Source organism: Ascaphus truei, chromosome 13 (genome assembly GCF_040206685.1).
Source record: "Ascaphus truei isolate aAscTru1 chromosome 13, aAscTru1.hap1, whole genome shotgun sequence".
Classification (NCBI taxonomy): domain Eukaryota; kingdom Metazoa; phylum Chordata; class Amphibia; order Anura; family Ascaphidae; genus Ascaphus; species Ascaphus truei.
Genome location: NC_134495.1, coordinates 18,882,921 through 18,901,700, shown reverse-complemented (window position 1 = coordinate 18,901,700; position 18,780 = coordinate 18,882,921). Strand labels below are relative to the sequence as shown.

At 40.2% G+C, this 18,780-nt stretch overlaps 1 protein-coding gene across 8 annotated transcripts in view; it reads right to left on the bottom strand.

Moving 5' to 3' along the window:
- Positions 1 to 458: 458 nt before the first annotated feature.
- The window catches only part of GIT2 (GIT ArfGAP 2), a 65,457-nt gene continuing 47,135 nt past the window's right edge, over positions 459 to 18,780 (bottom strand). The window contains exons 15-21 of one of the 8 annotated variants that reach the window (XM_075568741.1): positions 15,125 to 15,373; positions 13,397 to 13,486; positions 9,072 to 9,151; positions 8,128 to 8,316; positions 6,868 to 6,993; positions 4,442 to 4,505; positions 459 to 1,101 (exon numbers count right to left, since the gene is read on the bottom strand). In XM_075568741.1, the coding sequence (XP_075424856.1) occupies positions 889 to 1,101; positions 4,442 to 4,505; positions 6,868 to 6,993; positions 8,128 to 8,316; positions 9,072 to 9,151; positions 13,397 to 13,486; positions 15,125 to 15,373 (1,011 nt within the window). In that variant the 3' untranslated portion in view covers positions 459 to 888. The other 7 variants (XM_075568744.1, XM_075568742.1, XM_075568743.1 and 4 more) reach the window with 7 other exon arrangements.

Here is an 18,780-nt window from a genome sequence, read left to right as displayed (position 1 = left end):
CATTTGCATGTCATTTCCCATAGTCCCTGGTTGTAGTGAAAGAACAGTATTATATGCCAAGATATAATGGTGAAAAGCAGGGTAGCAGACGTATGTGCTCACGTGATGTTTTTATTTACTGTACTCTTTGTTACAATCAAACAATAAAAATGTTGCTACACCCAACAGTAGAAAAACAGAGCTCAACGTTTCAGAGATGTCCCCTTCCTCGGGTGAATATACACCTCAGGTCGGCTCTGATATAGAGTGTCTGTCTGTCTGACATTTTTTAAATATTTTAGGTTGCAATAACAATGATGTTTTCATTTAAAAGAGGATGGGTGCCGTTTCATAAGTGACATCTAATACACTGGGGTACCTGTGACCGCCATTAGGTCTGAAGATTTATGTACAGTGTAGAACCTTATCAAACATAACATATGGTATTGTATATCAAGTGCAAAACAAACCCACAAAAAACTGTTTAAGGGATTTATGTTTTTTTCCCACGGCTTTAAAATGGCACTTTACAGGAACATAAATGAGGAAGTTCATGGAACAATGCTTTTTGGAAGCATACTGTATGAGGGCACCCAGCATTGACAATACCTGCTTGTAACAAGAATACGCTTTTCTCCAAACTGGCAAAAACCACCAAAAAGGTTACAAAATAAGGCAGTGGGTTTAATTAATAGTCCAGAAAAATACCGTTAAAAAGAAAAACAAACATGCAAAAAAATAATACTGATAAGTTTATAGATTTTTTTTGTTTAAGTTGAGCCTGCCACTTTACATTTTTGTAAAAAAAAAAAAATATATATATATATAATAAATTTATTTAAAAAAAAAGGTAATCGTCTTAGATTTGACACCTCTGCTACGTAAAACGAAGAGGGCCTATGTTGTCACTCAGTTGGTATTCTCTTTGGTTGTGATGGTGACCAGTTGCTTGGCGGCCTTGGCAATGTCGTAGGCGCACTGGATAACTTGCTGCGTCACCAGCTGGATGTCGGTGGTAGGACTGGATTCCACTGGGAGTGTCTTTTTGCACTCAGATTGCAGCCGGTAAGCGCTGGACGTGAGAAGCCGTAGTGATGTCCTTACCATGTCTGACCTGGGTTTCTAATAGGATAGTAAGCGATGCAGCTCATTACATTCGATGAACAGGAAAATCACGCAACAAGACTATATGCTTCCAGCAAGAGAAGGGTCTTCGATTCCTGCCCTAGGCCAAAGTGTGAATCTTGCCTGTTCACTTTGGGGTCTATTTATCCAAGTTGCCTGCAGAATTTGAGCACAAACACCGACTGCCCCAGATTTACTACATGAAAAGGCCCTGTAAAAATACAATGGAATTCTTTGCTTTGATAAATAAGGCGTTGTTTATTTTCACCACTCTTGCCCAACAGACTTTGAACGCTTTATCTCACTGTGCCTTCCCAGGACAGGCTTGAAAATAAGCATCTCAAAGCTTGATATTCCCAAGGACAGGAGACTCAAAACATTAGCGTTTCTATCGTGGCTCAACCCCCTGCTCGCCTCAAATATCCTCTAACATTTCGTTGTGTAGCATAGATAAGGTGAGAACCACACAACACGTTTCAAAGCATGGCAATTGTTAGTTGTAACAACAAAAACACATAAAAGTTCCTCCTTGAATGCACTCAGAAAGGTAAATAAAGATGATATGGTAAATATAGTTAAAAACCTTTTAATCACATAAGTAGTAAAGTAGTAAAACATGGCCAGAACTAAACAATATACTTAATACACACTGGCATGTATTGCGTGAGGATGTGGACCTAAGAGAGGTCCTGAGTGAGAGGCCGTCCGTGGTAAGTAGAAGAGCTACTAGTCTTCAGGATCTACTGGTACATAGCCACTACCAGAAACCACCTACAGGTACGTGGCTAGCCAATAGATCAGTAGGCTTCTACAAGTGTCATAAATGCAGAGCTTGTCCCTCCTGTATGCCCACTAAGATCTTTCACAACTGGGATGACACACACAGTTTCAATATTCGTCAGTTTATTAACTGCAAAACCATGGGCGTGGTGTACCAAATTATCTGTGCCTGCAACAAAAAATATATTGGTAAGACCAAGCGACAGTTTAGGCACAGAATCCTCGAGCACCTTGGTGATATTCGCAATCATCGCGACACCCCTGTAGCGAACCACGTCCACAACCGACACAATGGAGAATCCACGGTTCTTAAGTTTGTGGGTATTGAGGCAGTGTCTAATCACAGTAGAGGGGGGGACTGGGACATTGAGATTTTGAAGCGTGAATCCAGGTGGATTTACACCCTGGGCACTTTGGCCCCCAAGGGACTAAACGAGGAATTTTTATTTTCCCCGTTTATTTGATCAATCGATTGTTTTCAATACATTGTATCCCCTGAGGATTCTCCCTTTAACCTAACCTCCTATCCATTATCGACCATTTGTAGGGTATACTATTAACACTCACCCTAATATAAGGGACTACAGTATGGCAACTTATTTTTTACCCTTTGATGTCTAGTTGATACTTTTATAACAACTAGGGTTAAACCATTCTCCACTGGACATTATTAATTCACCTTCTGTGCCATTTCCTACATGCATCTCTGCACTTTTACTAAAAATGTAACTATCTCAAACTCAAATGTAGTAATTAGTTACTTAGTGTAATCTCTGACAATCACCGGTTCATGCCCACTTCGGGCCACAGTTACACATCAATATGCTAGTTAGGGTTTCACTGACACCATTCTCATGCCAAGGTTCAAGGCAATGCGATAGGTAGATCAGCAAGCAGCTCGGGGTAGACACTCCCCCCTTAAGGTTGCTATGGCAGCCAAGAGCTATATAACATGCACGCTCACTGCGTGCACATACCTTTGAAAAAGCGCGCTCATGCGCGAAACGTGCGTCAGGTGACCGGAACGTCATGACGTCATCATACTGAGTGGATGCCTTCCACAAGCGTTATGGGATCTCTGAATAGCTGCAAATACAGCCGCTGACTCTTAACTCCGGTATCCTCCATGCAGGCACCCTGCCCCTTCACTCTCCCTTACTACGGGATTGAGTTAAGCAGCACCGGACCTACACAGCATGTGCCGAGCTAAGTATACAATTTCTAAATTAGACGCAACAGTTAAAGGTGACTGTACCTTGTTGCTGTATACTACTGCTGTATACTCCTCAGCTGTGAGTCCAGACGGGCTTGTATGACAACAGTGTCCTGTCAATTTGGGATTATAGGATATCACCCATATAGCCATTACCTAATTAAGGGCCCCCGCTGTATACCCGATTTGGGGGTTTATATACATGGCGACATTACAACTGTGTTTCATAAAGTACGGATTACACTTCTTGCACTGCATGCTTTATTGTGACCTAAGGGGGATTTTTTGCCATTAGAGTCAGTGGGTTCTATCTAGGAGACTCCATATATGCATCTCTGCGCTGACTGTCCTATTGAGCATATGAGGCTATAACTGGATACGGTCACTGAACCGTGCCTCTGGGCATCAGCAGAGCACACTTTGTGCATGCCCTTTTGCAGAGTTTTATACCACTAAGCCACGTAGCTAGTGTTTTTTTGTGTGGTTTTTTGTTCTCACTGTATGTTACTTTTTCCTCATGTTATGTTGATTTCATCCTGTTCTGGAGTTGATATACATTATACCTTCATGTGGTTCACTGACATTCTGTAGGTATACTTCATTACCGTATCGACTGCTCCTTTATCACCCCCTCAGATTCTGTACCATCAGCCTCAATTTTTGAGGTTGACGGTTTTTTGTAAATAGGAACACTGTGGACAGGACAGGTTTCCAAGTCTGAGGATGTACATGGTGACTCCTGCAGTCTACGTATCCACATCTAGGTGATGTACTGTCATTTACACTATCTTCCGTGTGTATATTTTGGAAGATTCTCTTGGTCTGTTAGTAGGGATTGGCCTTGGAATTTTTACCATCCCCCTCTATACAAACATGTTTTACTACTTATGTGATTAAAAGGTTTTTAACTATATTTACCATATCATCTTTATTTACCTTTCTGAGTGCATTCAAGGAGGAACTTTTATGTGTTTTTGTTGTTACTACAGTCTCTATCCTCTTTTGCACCTGACTTTGGTTGTACTTTATTCAACATTACTTTATGCATGATTGTGCTGATGCGGGAGCCACCCTTCCCTTTCCCCCTCCCCCTCTTCCCCACTCCCTGATTTACCAATTGTTAGTTGTGCAAGGACATATACATATCATCAATACACAATCCAGTGTGTTCCTTTGCAGTTGACTCTCCTGCCCTCACCCACAAAAGCCACAATGGAAATGTAGTGTGCGCTATATGGCCTTAGAAGGAATATCTCTGGCATTCCCCTTTTGGGTTTAATAGTTACAGATTATAATTTAAAATGTGTCGAACAATACCACTAAAACACTCATGAATGTTCTTACCTTGGGAAAAAGAGCTGCCATCTCCGTCACTGCAACATGTATCCTTTCTGAGCATGGTATATAGCTGCAAGCACATAAGAGCAAAATATACATGAGGGCTGCAACTCCTATCCTGGTTCGTTACATGGTCAATAGATGGGAAACGGATTTCTTTGCCAGCATAAAAAGTGCCAAGATAGTAGACGGATGACAAAGTAGCAATCTCCTCAGGATCTCCACCAATTTAGGAGATCTTGCCAACCAACATCCTTGTGAGGTCAAAATGGCCCCTGGAAGCTGCTGGTGTCAACCTGCCACAGTGACCTCTAAGGTCCCACTTGCCAAGTGGCTCATAGATAGAAAGCTGGTTGATATTATCTTGGAGTATGGCCAAATTCCAATTTTTAACCCATTCGCTGCCAGTGAGGCATGCAACATTTCTCTGGAAGTGGGAAATTGAGATTGAAATGTAATCATTCCTCACAGGTCAGAATCCCTCCCCAAGAATAGAAGGGAGGGACATTGACTAGAGATTGCTGCTTTTAGGAGGGAATACCTGAATTGTAACCACTTCACTACTAAAAGGGGCTTTGCATCACATAGAATAATTCTGGAAAAGGATAATTCACTAAGTAGACGTATATATCATACATATAAATAAAACATACATGTATTGTACATTATATATGGGAATCATTACTTCCAGTATTCAAAGCAAATGAAAAACACTACAGGAAACAAATACAGGCATTGGAATAGACTTGACCTAAAATACAGAGACGGTGGGAGATGAATGTTAAGTATTTCATTAGAGACAATCACTGCACTCGTATATAAAAAGGAGTTAGATATATGCAGCACTTCCAAAAGGCATCCTGTTAAAAGCAGCAGAAGACAACACAAGATGTTTTATAGTGTTAAAGGCATTCAATAACTCTGGGCATATTTATAAAAATTGTAATGCAGCTGCTCACATTTTCCACCTGAGGAAATTCCCTTTCACAACACAATTTCATTATATCATCTTTGTTTTTGCTTTGTGGCCTGCATTAGTTATACAGTAAAGAAAAGAGCGCTCACAATGGAGTTGCAATCCTGCCACTTGTGCACGGAAATGCTGGAGATATTCAGGTCTGCAGTAGAAGGAAGGAAATGCCAGCGTTCCCATGCATGTTTGAAGTGTGTTTATTATCAACATTTTGGTCCTCAACTAGAACCGCTCTCAAGACAGGTCTCGATTGAGTACCGAAATGTTGATCTACCCAATAAAAAACACTGTGCAAAAGTCCATAAGAGTGCTGGCTTTCCCTTCATTCTACCGAATTAGTTACCTCTGAAAATGGCAGTGGGTATTTACTCCCAAACACCGATAGCGGTTCCTACAATATAAGAGGCAGACCCTTCGGCGAGAAAATAATGGTATCATAATCAGAGATCGTGTGGTTGTGTCACATTGTTTGAAATGTACACCTTTTTTTAATTTCAGTACACCTTTTTTTAATTTCAGAACAAAGTTAGTCAGTCTCAATGTCTTAATCGAGTTATTTCCATGGCCGATTCACATGCGGTCCTGACATCTTTCTTTCGCCCCGCCTTTCACAACCTAAAGTAGTCACACAGCTGGACCAGTGACCATAACGGATATGTTTATATTTTTAGTTACTGCAAGGTTGTACCAATCAAGTAACACTGTTTTGCACATGCACTTAGTGTGGTGTGGAGCATGACCAGAGGTAGAAGAGCACATAGTACTTATTTAGATTTTGGGGGTTTGTTAAACTTTTGCTGCCGGGTGGGCAATGCGTTGCTGGCCATTCTGGCAGCTAAAGGGCCCAGCAAAAAGAAAGCCACTGCGAGTTTTCCCTTTGCTATAGATGCACACCCTCCAACATTTGGCATATTAAAATAGGTACACTTTATTTGGTGTGCCAATCTGGGATAGAGGCGCGTCCTGGCAAGTGACCCCTCCGAAGGAGGCACAACACATACAATCTACTGTATGCACATATCAGATCATTGATGTATTTGTATATACATATACACACAATAGTAGTGGTGTTATATCTCCCCTAAACAGCTAATCAAGTAATCAATTAAGCTTCAGCAGCCACAGGAAGAAATAGCGACATGAAGTAAAGCTGAAGTTAATATGTACAGGATATAAAAAAACAGCTACAGTACCTGCTAAATGGGTACTGTTGGAGGGTATGTAGTTGTAGCATAAAAATACCATAACCATTAAAAGAATAGTAGCCTTGCTCCGCTGTTTAAACCAATTGCACCGTTCTGCATTAAAGCATGGCACCACTTCCGTTTTATTTACAGTATATTTAAGTTACTTCGACCACTGTGCATGGCAGCTAGGAGGAGAGAGAGGAAGAGGAAGACAGGCAAAGAAAAAGAAGGAGGTCACTGTGCCTGGGAAACAGGGACAGAGGCCAGAGTACCAGGAGGTAGAGTCAGGCTGCTGGAGGGTCAGTGGCTGCAGGGGGGCTCTCTCTGCCCAAGGAACCAGTGTGCTAAAACAACCAAGACTATGCCTCAGCCTGCGCACACTTTCACGTTCAAAGGGCCTAAGACAGGATGAGCGACAGACATGACAGAGGGAAACAAAATGTGAATATGAATATTGCAAACACAGGATATAATCAAATGTAAGAAAAAAATAAAATAAAAAATAGATATGTGCCCATAGGCAATAAGCGGGTCTATCCAGAAACTGGATCAGAAAAACAGCATATAGGCCTCATAACATGTATAGCTGGAGACACAAGGTGAGCTGTACTAATAGACCTTGGTCTGTAAGGCTTTGTCCATAGTAGGACGCGCTAGCTTCCGCGTCCCTCCTCGGCGTCACGCTTGCAAAACAAACTTGTTTGTATTACGAAGCGCCGCTCTTCCTGTAACGCATGTGCGCGCGAACTACGCACTACTACATTGCCGTCCTAGTGTTTGTTTCGGCGCGAGCTACGTATCCTGCACTATGGACAAAGCCTTAGATGTGCAGGACAGATGTGCACTAATTAAGGTACATTTAACTAGGAAATGTGCGCAACTTCATTAAAGCACTTATCGTGTGTCCAATTACGCAGCTGTGATTGCTGCACACCTTTTCACTAGAATTGTAGTGGATTCTGCTGCCATTTCAGTTTATTGAATAGATGTCTTCTATACAGTTTCAAGAGCTCTGTACACGCCATTACAGCTGTAAAGAACTGTTGTTGGTCCATTGTAAAGGGCTACCACCGCTAACTGACCTGCATGATATTCCCATTCTACTTTTTAGCAGTTTAAGGAAGGCAGATGATAAAGCAGCAATCCCTTCTTTCTTCTCTCCTTTAAAGAATCTGAACCAGGGTTATCAGTATATGCCCACCCCAGTCATAAGTCCAGGTACCCCCAATTTCCAGAAAGAGAGTCAGCTTTCTGATGAATTTGGGATCTTAAAAAGGGCGACCAGCAACTTCCATGCAGACGAGCGCACTGTGAATGGCGTTTGGAATGTGTGTGCCATAAGCTTGTTCATTTGATACCGCCATTTTAAACCATTCCATAACATGTTATTGGTTAAAAGCAGTCCCCCGGGTAAATATTTTAACATACTCCTGAACTTCTGACACCCACATTAGCTTCTACCCCCGAGCAGAATTCTACATTCTACTACTTCTTACAGTGCCGTGCCTTAGTTCTTTAGAGTCCCCACCTACCTGTCATGCTTGTTTTCTTGGGCGGACCTCAATAGTTCCTGGATGTTTTTGGTGATCTGCTCGGTTTTCCTGATGACGTCCTCTGTGCTGGGTAGGACGGCGCTTGTGTCTACTTCGGAATCTCCGCTTTCTGGGATGGAACCTTCCGTTTGCCATGCCATGCTTCTCTGCCTCACTTTCCTGTTTGAGCTGCACATTAAGAGGTTTGACCAGATTGTAATTGTAAAAAGATCTGCACGAATATCAGTCACCGGTAATTATGTTGGGGAGGTCAGTCACAGAGGTATTCTATTATTCAAAAGATATAGGACCTTCAAAAGAACGGTTCATATATAAAAAATAAATGAATGATGCGTTTCTTTAGGGCAATTTCAGTTCCATTAGTCCCTCCTTGGCAGCATTACTCTTTTCCATTGAATGTGTACAATTACATTTATGGAGGTAGGTAGGTGTGTGTGTCCTGATATTGGGGAAATAAATGCATGCATGGAGTTTTTCTATCCTGTCTTCTGAGCTGGGGAACGAAGGAAGCATTTTGGGGTCTTCTCCTGTATCGGGGGGGGCGGGGGGGGGGTGCAGAGACTAGGTTTAACCTTAAGCATACAACACAGGTCACTGAAATTCATTCTCCATCTGACCCTATATATGTAGAGAAGGTATGCTAATCCTTTTTGTCTCTTTATACTAGAACCAGTGTAGAAATTTCAACCCAACTTCAGAGATATGAACAGACACACGTAAGTGATGTAATGGGGTTATAAAAAAAATAAAAATGAAATATATACACACAGTGTGTGTATATATATATATATATATGTATATATGTATATATATATATATATATATATATATATATATATATATATATATATATATATTACATACATACATACACACACACCTCTCAATATCGGATAGTAGAAGGTATAAACTGTCAAACATACCTCGTTTCAAGTTCTGAGTCATGGATGGTATTATCATAGTCACTTTCTGGCATGCTGATCTGCTTTTCTATTTTTGATCCCTAAAGTGAGCAAAGAATGATCTTTAAATTTGCATAGGGTTTTTGCTTCAAGCTAAAGTGAAAGAGAAATTATCGGAGAAAAAAAGTCATCAAAACCCACAATCGTTTATGCAATAAACAACTAGAAATGTAGATTACAACAGTGAAATTAGAGGTTAATACTTTATATGTCACTCGATGGCATGTTTCAGGTTGTCGTTAACCTGTTGCGGTTATTTACATGTATGTTTGGCGAAGAAATACCTCTATTGTTACTTTTACTGCTTTATAAAGCAGAATTCACACTGATCTCACCTTAACAAGTTGGAGAGCAGCTAGTCAATGTTATATTTATACTGCATGGAACATGGTTGATGGACACATATCAAAAAGTGGAAGAAAAAAAACATTTAAAAAAAAAAAAAAAAAGAGACCAAGGAATGCCGTTTCATCAATATCGAAATGACTACCTGTAAGGAAAACTGCTGTAGAGGCAAAATGTTTGATATCTGCTATGGAAAATTACACAAATACAGGGTGTTTATTCTTTGGCATGAAAGTTTCCCTTAATACACAATTTCTATGACATATTTTTGTAAATAAGGCTTCTGCCTGCAAAGGGAGCAATAAGACAAAAGCCGGTTTCAATTAGTTAGGGAAAACAAACCAACCCTTATTTTGTTTCCTTTTTGGGGAGGTCTACACTTTTCTTCCAAAAATGTATTACCTAGTAATAACGCCCGGGTTAGGGGGAACTTCATTTGAGACAACAATGCTTTTTGCACAGAAAACAGACGTCCAGTTCATGATTGATTCAGTTATTTGCTTAAGCATAGGGCCCGCGTTGCTTCAGATACACTCAATGTATCCTTGTTCTTATGGTTGCTCCCATAAGTCTTTATTCTTCTCAGGCAACCTAAGGTCTTTCAATATTCATATTTCACTTCTTTTCTACTTATATTACATGGTAGAGGAGGTGGGAAAAAGACATATGTTCACTGTACTCATCCTATATTTGTATTTATAATGATCCAGAGGAAGGCAAACGAAAACCCCAGTGAAACCTCATCCAATTAGGTCTCATAAGCAGGGTTGCCACCTTTTATTGAAGGCTAACCCGGAGACTTTTTGCAAAATTTATTTTTCTTTTACATTTATTTATATATTTATTTGTCTGGCCTTCAGCATCATCTCCCCCTGCAAGGTCCAAGTCAGCATGGCTGCGACGACAAATGACGAGCGTTGCCATGACAACAGGACGCCGTATGGTGCTGAGGTGTCGTGATGCCCCATGGTCATGGAAACCGAATGTCACGGGCACAGTGATGGCACGTAGCCTCCCTTTGTCATGGCAACGCGGCACCATTTGACTTCACGCAGCCATGACCATGGATTTGCAGGGGGGAGATGCCGCCTGGAGATTTTTTTCGGGTAAACCCGTAGCCCGTAGATACGCGACCAAAACCTGTAGTTTCCAGGTCAAACCCGGAGTGGTGGCAAACCCTGCTCATAAGGGAAAAAAATAAATCCCTTTCTGACTCCAATAATGGCAATCAGATTTCAGATTTCAACATCCTTAAGTTTACTTGTTTGGAACATCCCTTTCTAAAAAGATGTGTAGAAGTTTCTTAAAAATATCCAGTGTATCCGACAATATTGCCATCTTCCATGTGTTTAAAAAGTTGTAATAATAATAATAATAAAAATTTAAAAAAATCAATCAACTTCATGCTTTGGTATGTAGTAGTGAATTATGAAGAATTGACTTAATATGCATGTATTTGTTTAGTTTTATTACAGGGTAAAATGCTACAGTATGTTGTAGGGTATTAGCTAGAGGCTTTTATATTACCCAGGCAATAGGTTGTAAATACTTATTAAAAACACTTTGTATGCATTTTCCATGAATAATCAAACACGATCAGGATATCACATGTGGCAATAATCAACAGAAGCACTGTCCAAGATCATCAATTTATGTAGTAAAATGCGGGGGTTATGCTTTGGTCCTGTTCATCTTCCTGCCTTATGTAGGTCTTGTCAATTGCAGTGCAGGAAATAAACAGCTCATGTAATGTTGAGGGTTAAGTATAACAGTATAAACAAAGCATTTTATGCAGCTCAACCACAAAGAAACTTTAAAGTAGCACCCCCCCCCCTCCAGAAGCCTACATGAATTTAACTCAAATGACCGGATTTTGCTGACTGCGCATGTCCTGCTTTACAAAATACATCAAGTGGAAAATAGTTTTTGTTTTACAAATCACGATGGAATGGTCTCTAGCTGCTCATGTTGCGATGGTAACCTTTAGGCTGTAGTGGGCTGGGGGGAGAACTCCATTTTAAACCTCCCGGACACAATATTTCAAACACTATCAGATTAAAAAAAAAAAAAAAAAATTAAAACAGGCTTGGTAAGTGCAAGAAGAAATCTATTAAAAGTGATTCGTGTAGACTGCTTTTTAAAGGCCTTACGCCAAGATGTGAAGCAGCTTCCCTGTGCTGGAGAAGCTTTTTGTCCCGCTCAATGTAGCTGAACTTTTATCCAGCACAGGAAAGTGGCCCATATTCAACAACGGCAAAACCAAAATGGTCATTTAACCCCTTCAGTGCCCTTATGACAGACCATGTCATTGCCCTTTGCTCATTTTTTAGGGGCTGTACAGCATTGGTTCTTCATGATCTCATACCCCACAGAAAGGGCATAGGGGAAGGGCAGAGGAGGGCGGACGAGGGGCAGCCCCCTCCCCATTCCATCTGGCCCGACAACCGGAAATCCCGGAACTGATCACATAATCACTCCGAAGAGCAGACACGTGATCCAGAAGTGGCAGCGGATCCGTGGCTCGACCCTCTGGCACAGAGAGCGTTTGTTGTGCTCGTTATAAATATCATATTTTTCTATTTTATTTTAATGCAGCAATCCTCTTTCCCCTCCCAGCAGTATATGCGTTAAACTCAATAATAAAAATAATATATCCCATAAAAAGGGAAAAAAACAGCTACCGGTGTGCTCTGCCGTCACAACGTGATGAACTTATTAAACTAAGCCTGGGCTTTTTGTTAGAATTTCTTCCCATATAATATGCAATTGCATTGCAAATTCCTCCCACTCCAGTTCAAGAAGAACTTTATTCTCTGGGCTCCCTCTGGTTACTTACTACTAGGAAATCGCCAAAAACAATGGAGACAGTGGTCAAAACCTACAAAGATTATTTACATACAATGAGTCCAAGAATATGCATATAAAATGAAAGCAACAATGTTAAGATGCGAAGTGCAGCTCGGAGGCTGTAAGCAATTGTAAGCAATTGAACGGAAGTGCATTATGAGCATGCTTAACAGGCCTCATCTGTAAAGATTTGTGTTAAGGAGTGTCACCTTCTAGCTGCTGCTGCTGGCTTCATAATAAGGTCTCTGTTGCACCCTGATGCTGCACTTCTGACTTATTTTGCAGCAGGAATACCTTAGCTGCACTTCTGACTTATTTTGCAGCAGGAATACCTTAGCTGCACTTCTGACTTATTTTGCAGCAGGAATACCTTAGCCGTTAATATTTCGCAGAAATGTGAGCGACAGTTATGTCTGTTCTAAAAAATATACTGTTAATTTAAATCTGATTATTGCAAGGTTTATTAAAATTGGTTTAGCATTTGTTACCATATATCAGAAGTGGCCAACTCCAGTCCTCAAGGGCCACCAACAGTACAGGTTTTCAGGACTGAGCCATCTGCTGAAGCAGGGATATGCTGTAAACCTGACCTATCGGTGGCCCTTAAGGACTGGCGTTGGTCACCCCTGCCCTACGGTAACACGCACATCATATTTTGACAAATGTATCCCTGGCCACACAGTTTTGAGAAGCATTGTAACCTAGTGCTTTACAACATGTACCATGCCCATGTTTGCATCAAACTAGTTAAATTGCTTCAGGTCTATGCAACGAAGATGATGCTCATGCCAAATAACCAGCAGACAGCATCTTTGGATAAATATGCATGTTATTCATTACAAATGTTCAGAAAAATTAAAAAAAGAAGATTGACCTGTGGTGCCGATTTTGGTTATTATGATCATTGTGCCGTAGCATTAAAATGGGTGTGAACAAGGAATGGGTGGTTGCGGATGATGTTATGATGAGGCACTGTTGCTTCATGCAGAAGTAAAAGGGCTGTTAGCAGAAAGGGCCAAGGAGAGAGGTGTGGAGCTCCCATGGAGAAAGCCAAGGCCTCCATGGGAGCAGATCCAACTTGGAAGGTACTTAACCCTTCGTGTGCTTTCGTCTCTTGCCCAGGAAAGCGTGGAGGGGAAGGAAGGCAGGGATGAAGAGGAGGCGACAAATGTGCTCCTCCCGATCTGAGGGGGGGAAAGAGAAAAACACTCGAGACACCGAAAAAAACACAAAAAACTCCCCCTCCCTCCCCAACTGAAGCAAACAAAAATACATGTATAAAATGGGTGGGTTGGACAACTGGAAACAAATGAAGCAACAACCCAATGGATGCAATTGAATATTATAGTTATCTGAATGTTGTGTGTGTCCATCTTGTTTCCTTTTAGAATGTAAGAGGAAAGCCAAGCATTTTACTCAAGTCAACTATGAACCACACCACATGTATTTTTGTAGTTGTATGAACGTCCAACTGGGTTATAGGGACAATATATTTTTTTAAAGACTGGAGTGTTTGTCATTCACTTAGTAATGTACTGAACACAATCTATGATGTCTGTACCACATATCCAGCTTTAACACCAACAAACTGGTGGGACAAGCTGCAAAGGCCATTCAATAGAAACATCTATAATTCACAGCAAATCATATACATTTTCCATTCAACACCTCTTGTTTTTCAAATCTTCGAATGTTTCTTTGCTTCTTGGTTCATTGCTGACTTTAGGAAGGACTCATCAACTCATTTAGTATATTGCTCATTCAATTACTGAACTCTTCTAGAAAGGACATGAATTATTGAAACAAGAGTTACCACTAAGGGAGCATATTTTCTACCTTGAGAAAGCGCTACAGCAGCGTGAAACGCATGGGAGAACCCCTTTTTTGTTTTCTGTTCCCCCTATGTCCAACATGTTTTTTATGTAGCTTTAATAAACTTTTTTACTTGTCCCCCACCCGGTGAGTTGTGAGTGCTTCCAGGCATTTTGGGCTATCCGCCAATCCTCTCTGCTGTTCTCATATTTTCTACCAAACCTATTTTTTGATAAATGGTCTTTGGCTTCATGTAATAGGATAGATTATAATATAGACACAAAGAATACAGGGTGTAGATATGCAAATACTCATAAGTCTACAACAGCCAGAACACCTTCCAGCATTGCATCAGGTACCTGAAATCCTACCCTTTAAAAAAAAAAAAAAAAAAAATTTGCAATAAATCATTTTTCTTTGCTTACCTACAGTACTTTCATTGTACCCTTAACTTCAAAATGATGATCCACAAGATTAATGTATGCCATTTTTTTTAAATAATGTTTTTACATACAAGTTGGATAACAGCAGGCAGACTTGTGGTAGCACTTCTAAAGCTGACATTGCGTATAGGAGTTTAAATGAGCACACTGCATACAGTACAAACTCCTTTGGACGTACACATCAGAAGCGTGTCCAGCTATTAAGAAAATAAATATCTGTATGTAGATTTTGAAAACAATTCCCATACTTTGTGCAAAACATTACTGCAGTACAAGCCAAAACTCACCAGATTGGTCTCTCCCTCATTCCTAAAATACATTTACTTAAAACAGTAATATTACTACTTATGCTGGCAACAGGAAGAAGATAGAATCCCTATTTTTAGATACAACAATGTACCAAAATGTGTGGTTAGTTTCATGCTACTTTCCTGGTCATCTTGCAGACATCACCTACACAAAAAGCAATGGTACAGTCAAAATTGTCAAGGTCAGGTAGGATAAGAGAGTGTTGCCACAGAAAAAGCAGAGCTTGCGAAGAGCAGCTTAAGCATTAGGTTTACTTACGTGTTGTGGGAAAGGCTGCAGTCTTTTAATGCTCTCTTCTGGGTATGTGACTTCTCCCATTGGGAGGTAGGGTTTCTGAACTGATCCAGTCTCATACATAGACATGGGCCTGCTACCCCGGGCGGAAGGGCGTCTCTTTAAGGAAGGAGGGTTGGAGAGGTCTGTGTATTCTGACCCAGCTGGGACGTGATATATATTGGTTGTGGCCTGTCGCCTGAGGTTCGTGTTCTCACACTGCAGTGTTTGGAGCTGAAAGACATTTTTAGCAGTGGGACTATGCAATTTTTTTTGGTAAAATTCCATTTTTTCAGCTTTAACTTGCAGTAACGCATACCTACACTATGGATAAATAAGAATTACCACGGTTAGACAGGTTTAAAAAAAACCTCAAGCAGTCACAAAAACGGGGCAACCCCGTTTTGCAATGCAGAAAAAAAAATGGAGTACCTTTTAACTTAAAAGTGCATTTGTCATCAACTTTGCAGCTACGTCTAAGTTGGTTAATCAGTAAAGCGGTTTCTAGTGATCAAACGCTACATATGCCAACTCTTAAATTTGAGGGTTTTGAAGATAAAAAAAAAAACCTTTATAAAAAAAGGAAAAAAAAGGAAAGGCGGTGTGCTGCAAGCAGAATTATTCAGACACGTTGGCAAATACATTTATTCTTGAATCCTCGCTCACCCTGCAACATCAGCATTTATCTCACCTGAAAACAGCTTTCCCAACACGGTCATTTAGCTTGAATTTGTTAAAGAAGCAAAGCATGCATCTTTAGGCAAAGGCTGACTGCACAATCATGTCCACTTTTACTCCAGTAGCGCATCCATTGTCCTGGTAATGATGCTCTGGGAAATCAAGTCTTTATATGTTCAGCGACAACACAGAAAATGCAAATGAAGCTGCTTTGCAAAGCAGAGAGGGGAGGCGCAGTGTAGCCAAAGTTGAAAAATACAAGGACAACTCGTTAAAAAGAAAGACAAAACGCAAAATGTGCTTTCAAATTTCTTTATTAGATAAAACACTTTATTAAAAAAATATATATACACGAATGACCTAAAAAAAGTCATGGCCGATATATATGCCCAAATGTACTAAGCAGTGCTATGCGGTAACACGCCGAAAGATCACCCATTCAAGTGTCGACTAAGGCGTCTCCTTGCACTCCTGGAATAGCGCAACCTAGTAAATATGGACCTAATATCTTCTATGCCAAAGGTGCTCACATGCAACGGAGCAGAAAAAAGTGGAATGTAAAGCAGCTTGTGAACTAGGGACGATGCTAAAAATGAACACAGGCCAAAATAAAGCAACGAGGATTCCAGTTATTACTACACCCTTCTAACCATTGAAGCCATTATATTAATGAAGCTTGGAAGGTATTAAATAACACTGTTCCGCTAAATGGACGATATTGAAAGGCAACAGCTTTAGTAAATAACAATATTGATTTGTGCCAATATGTTCTGCTGCTGACCAACTATTCACCCATTCTGTACTGTATCTCCATCTTTGGATTACAACACCATGATGTCTAGCAATCCGATATCAGTCTGTGCATTGGGGTCTTTTTAAACGGTGTCCTTTATGTAAAGTGAGCTTGGTAATGTACAGATACACTCCGTTGCCATTAAAAAAAATATATATATGTTCCTCGCTCACTTTCAGGGAGACTGCTGCATAAAGAAAAAGTTTGGAAGCAAACTGCTTCCTTAAACACTTTCTACACAAGATGAATACATGTGGCAGTATGAAAATGGATGATTAAGGTCGACATCCTTTTTCACCGTACAAATATAAAAAAAGAGGTTGTAACAATCATGCATCCGAGCACATAACATTTTGGACTGTATTATCTCTATGCGCAATTAGTTTTACTGTACGGTGCTGTCTTTTGTGTGTTGATGGAAGTGTAATGCCCTAGGTTGGCATTACATGTAGGCTTCAGCGCAAAGTAACATTTTATTTCCTTGTTAAGGAGTGACTGCCAACAGGTTTATTACGCAGGACCTCACTGCATTAAACGATTTGCCTCTCCTGGGTCCTCCTCTTCCATGACATCCACATAAAAGATGGTTGGTGCTGTAATTTCCTCTGTGCCTTATTTGACCGCTAATCGTAATATCTGATCACATTTCCCACTAGTGCCAGGGTTTAAATCCATCGTTAAGGGCAAGTGCGTCAGAGTCATTATTATTTCATAAGAACACCCATTCGGTTATAGGAGTTAAGTTCACTTATTAATTAGGGAGGACCCATCCACGGGTGAAATTTTGACAGCAGGAGTAGCTCCTCCTCTTCTTTAATTAGCCTCTTTTCCCAGTAACTGTGAAAGATCAGATATACATCATACAACTACCAACACAAACCAGTCGCAATGAATGCAAACATTCTAACCAAATGCATAATAGTGAATTACCTGTAGGTTTCATCTTTTAAAGCTCAGCTGGCCAGATCTCACTGTCTTGGCTGAAGCATAGTGGTTAGCTATGCTGCCAAGACAAAACAAAATGCTTTTGCCACCTTGGTAATCTTCATCTAGAAATCCGGTGCAATTTTTTAGATTTAAAATCAAACATTTGGTCGTTAATAAGATTTTCTGCCGTGCAAAATCTGCTTTGGCACCATTGTTTGATAGACCAATTGATCATACGTCACACATTGAATTTTACACACAAATTCTACTAGATTGAGGTCTATTGAATCAAAATGTTTGTACTATTAAAAAAAGAATTTCTAAAGCATTTCTGCTTTCCCGTTAAGTGTATTGAATACAAAGAAGATTGTTACAAAACAACAAAACATTGGAAAGTAGATTGCCATTATTTTTTTTTTAATGGAACAGTCCACACAGCTCTGATTAAGACATCAAAAATAAATCTCATGGATACACAACATGACGGACTAGTTTTACAGCTTCCAAGAAGAAAGGTCTGGGGAATTCACAATGGAAAGTTCGGAGCTCAGGATTTGGAAATATGGACAGAGAAAAAAAAAAAAAAAGTTTGATGAACAAAACAATATGGCCCAATGTGATTATGGAAGTGTGTCTTGTCTGTTCTTAGCAACAATGTATTTATGACACACACAAAAAAAACAACTTAATGTGCTTCTCTCGGGCAATGGAGCCATGACAGAAGAGATTCCCCATGGAGAGCAGGGAACATATCCCAGGGTAGTTGTAAAATAGCAGTAGAATTTATCTAGAGCCCAAGGAGAGACATTTATTCCCCATCAGTTTGAAGAGAACCTTCCTTGGATCCAAGAGTGGTATAATGGATGCAGAGGTTCAACACGCCATGAAAAGACCAGCCAATAAAATAGCTAGAGAGATGATCTGGGGTCAGGAGAGAATAGCCAGAAAGGATAAACTTTGTTTGTCCCTAAACAAATGGACTTTGCTCTGAGGAGGTAGCATGGATGGAGAGGTGGCATGGTGGGTAAGGTGTAGATCTTGAATACATTAATTTATGGTATTAATTCCTACCTACAATTGTTTTTAACCTGTGTAATTTTGGACAAATTATTTAATTGTTCCATTCAAAAGGTGCATTAAAAAAAAAAAAAAAAAAATTATTGTAGAAGATCTTTAGAAAAAGTTACTCTAAAAGGATGCTGTGGTAACGTACAAATATTCAAGTATCACATTAACAAATGCT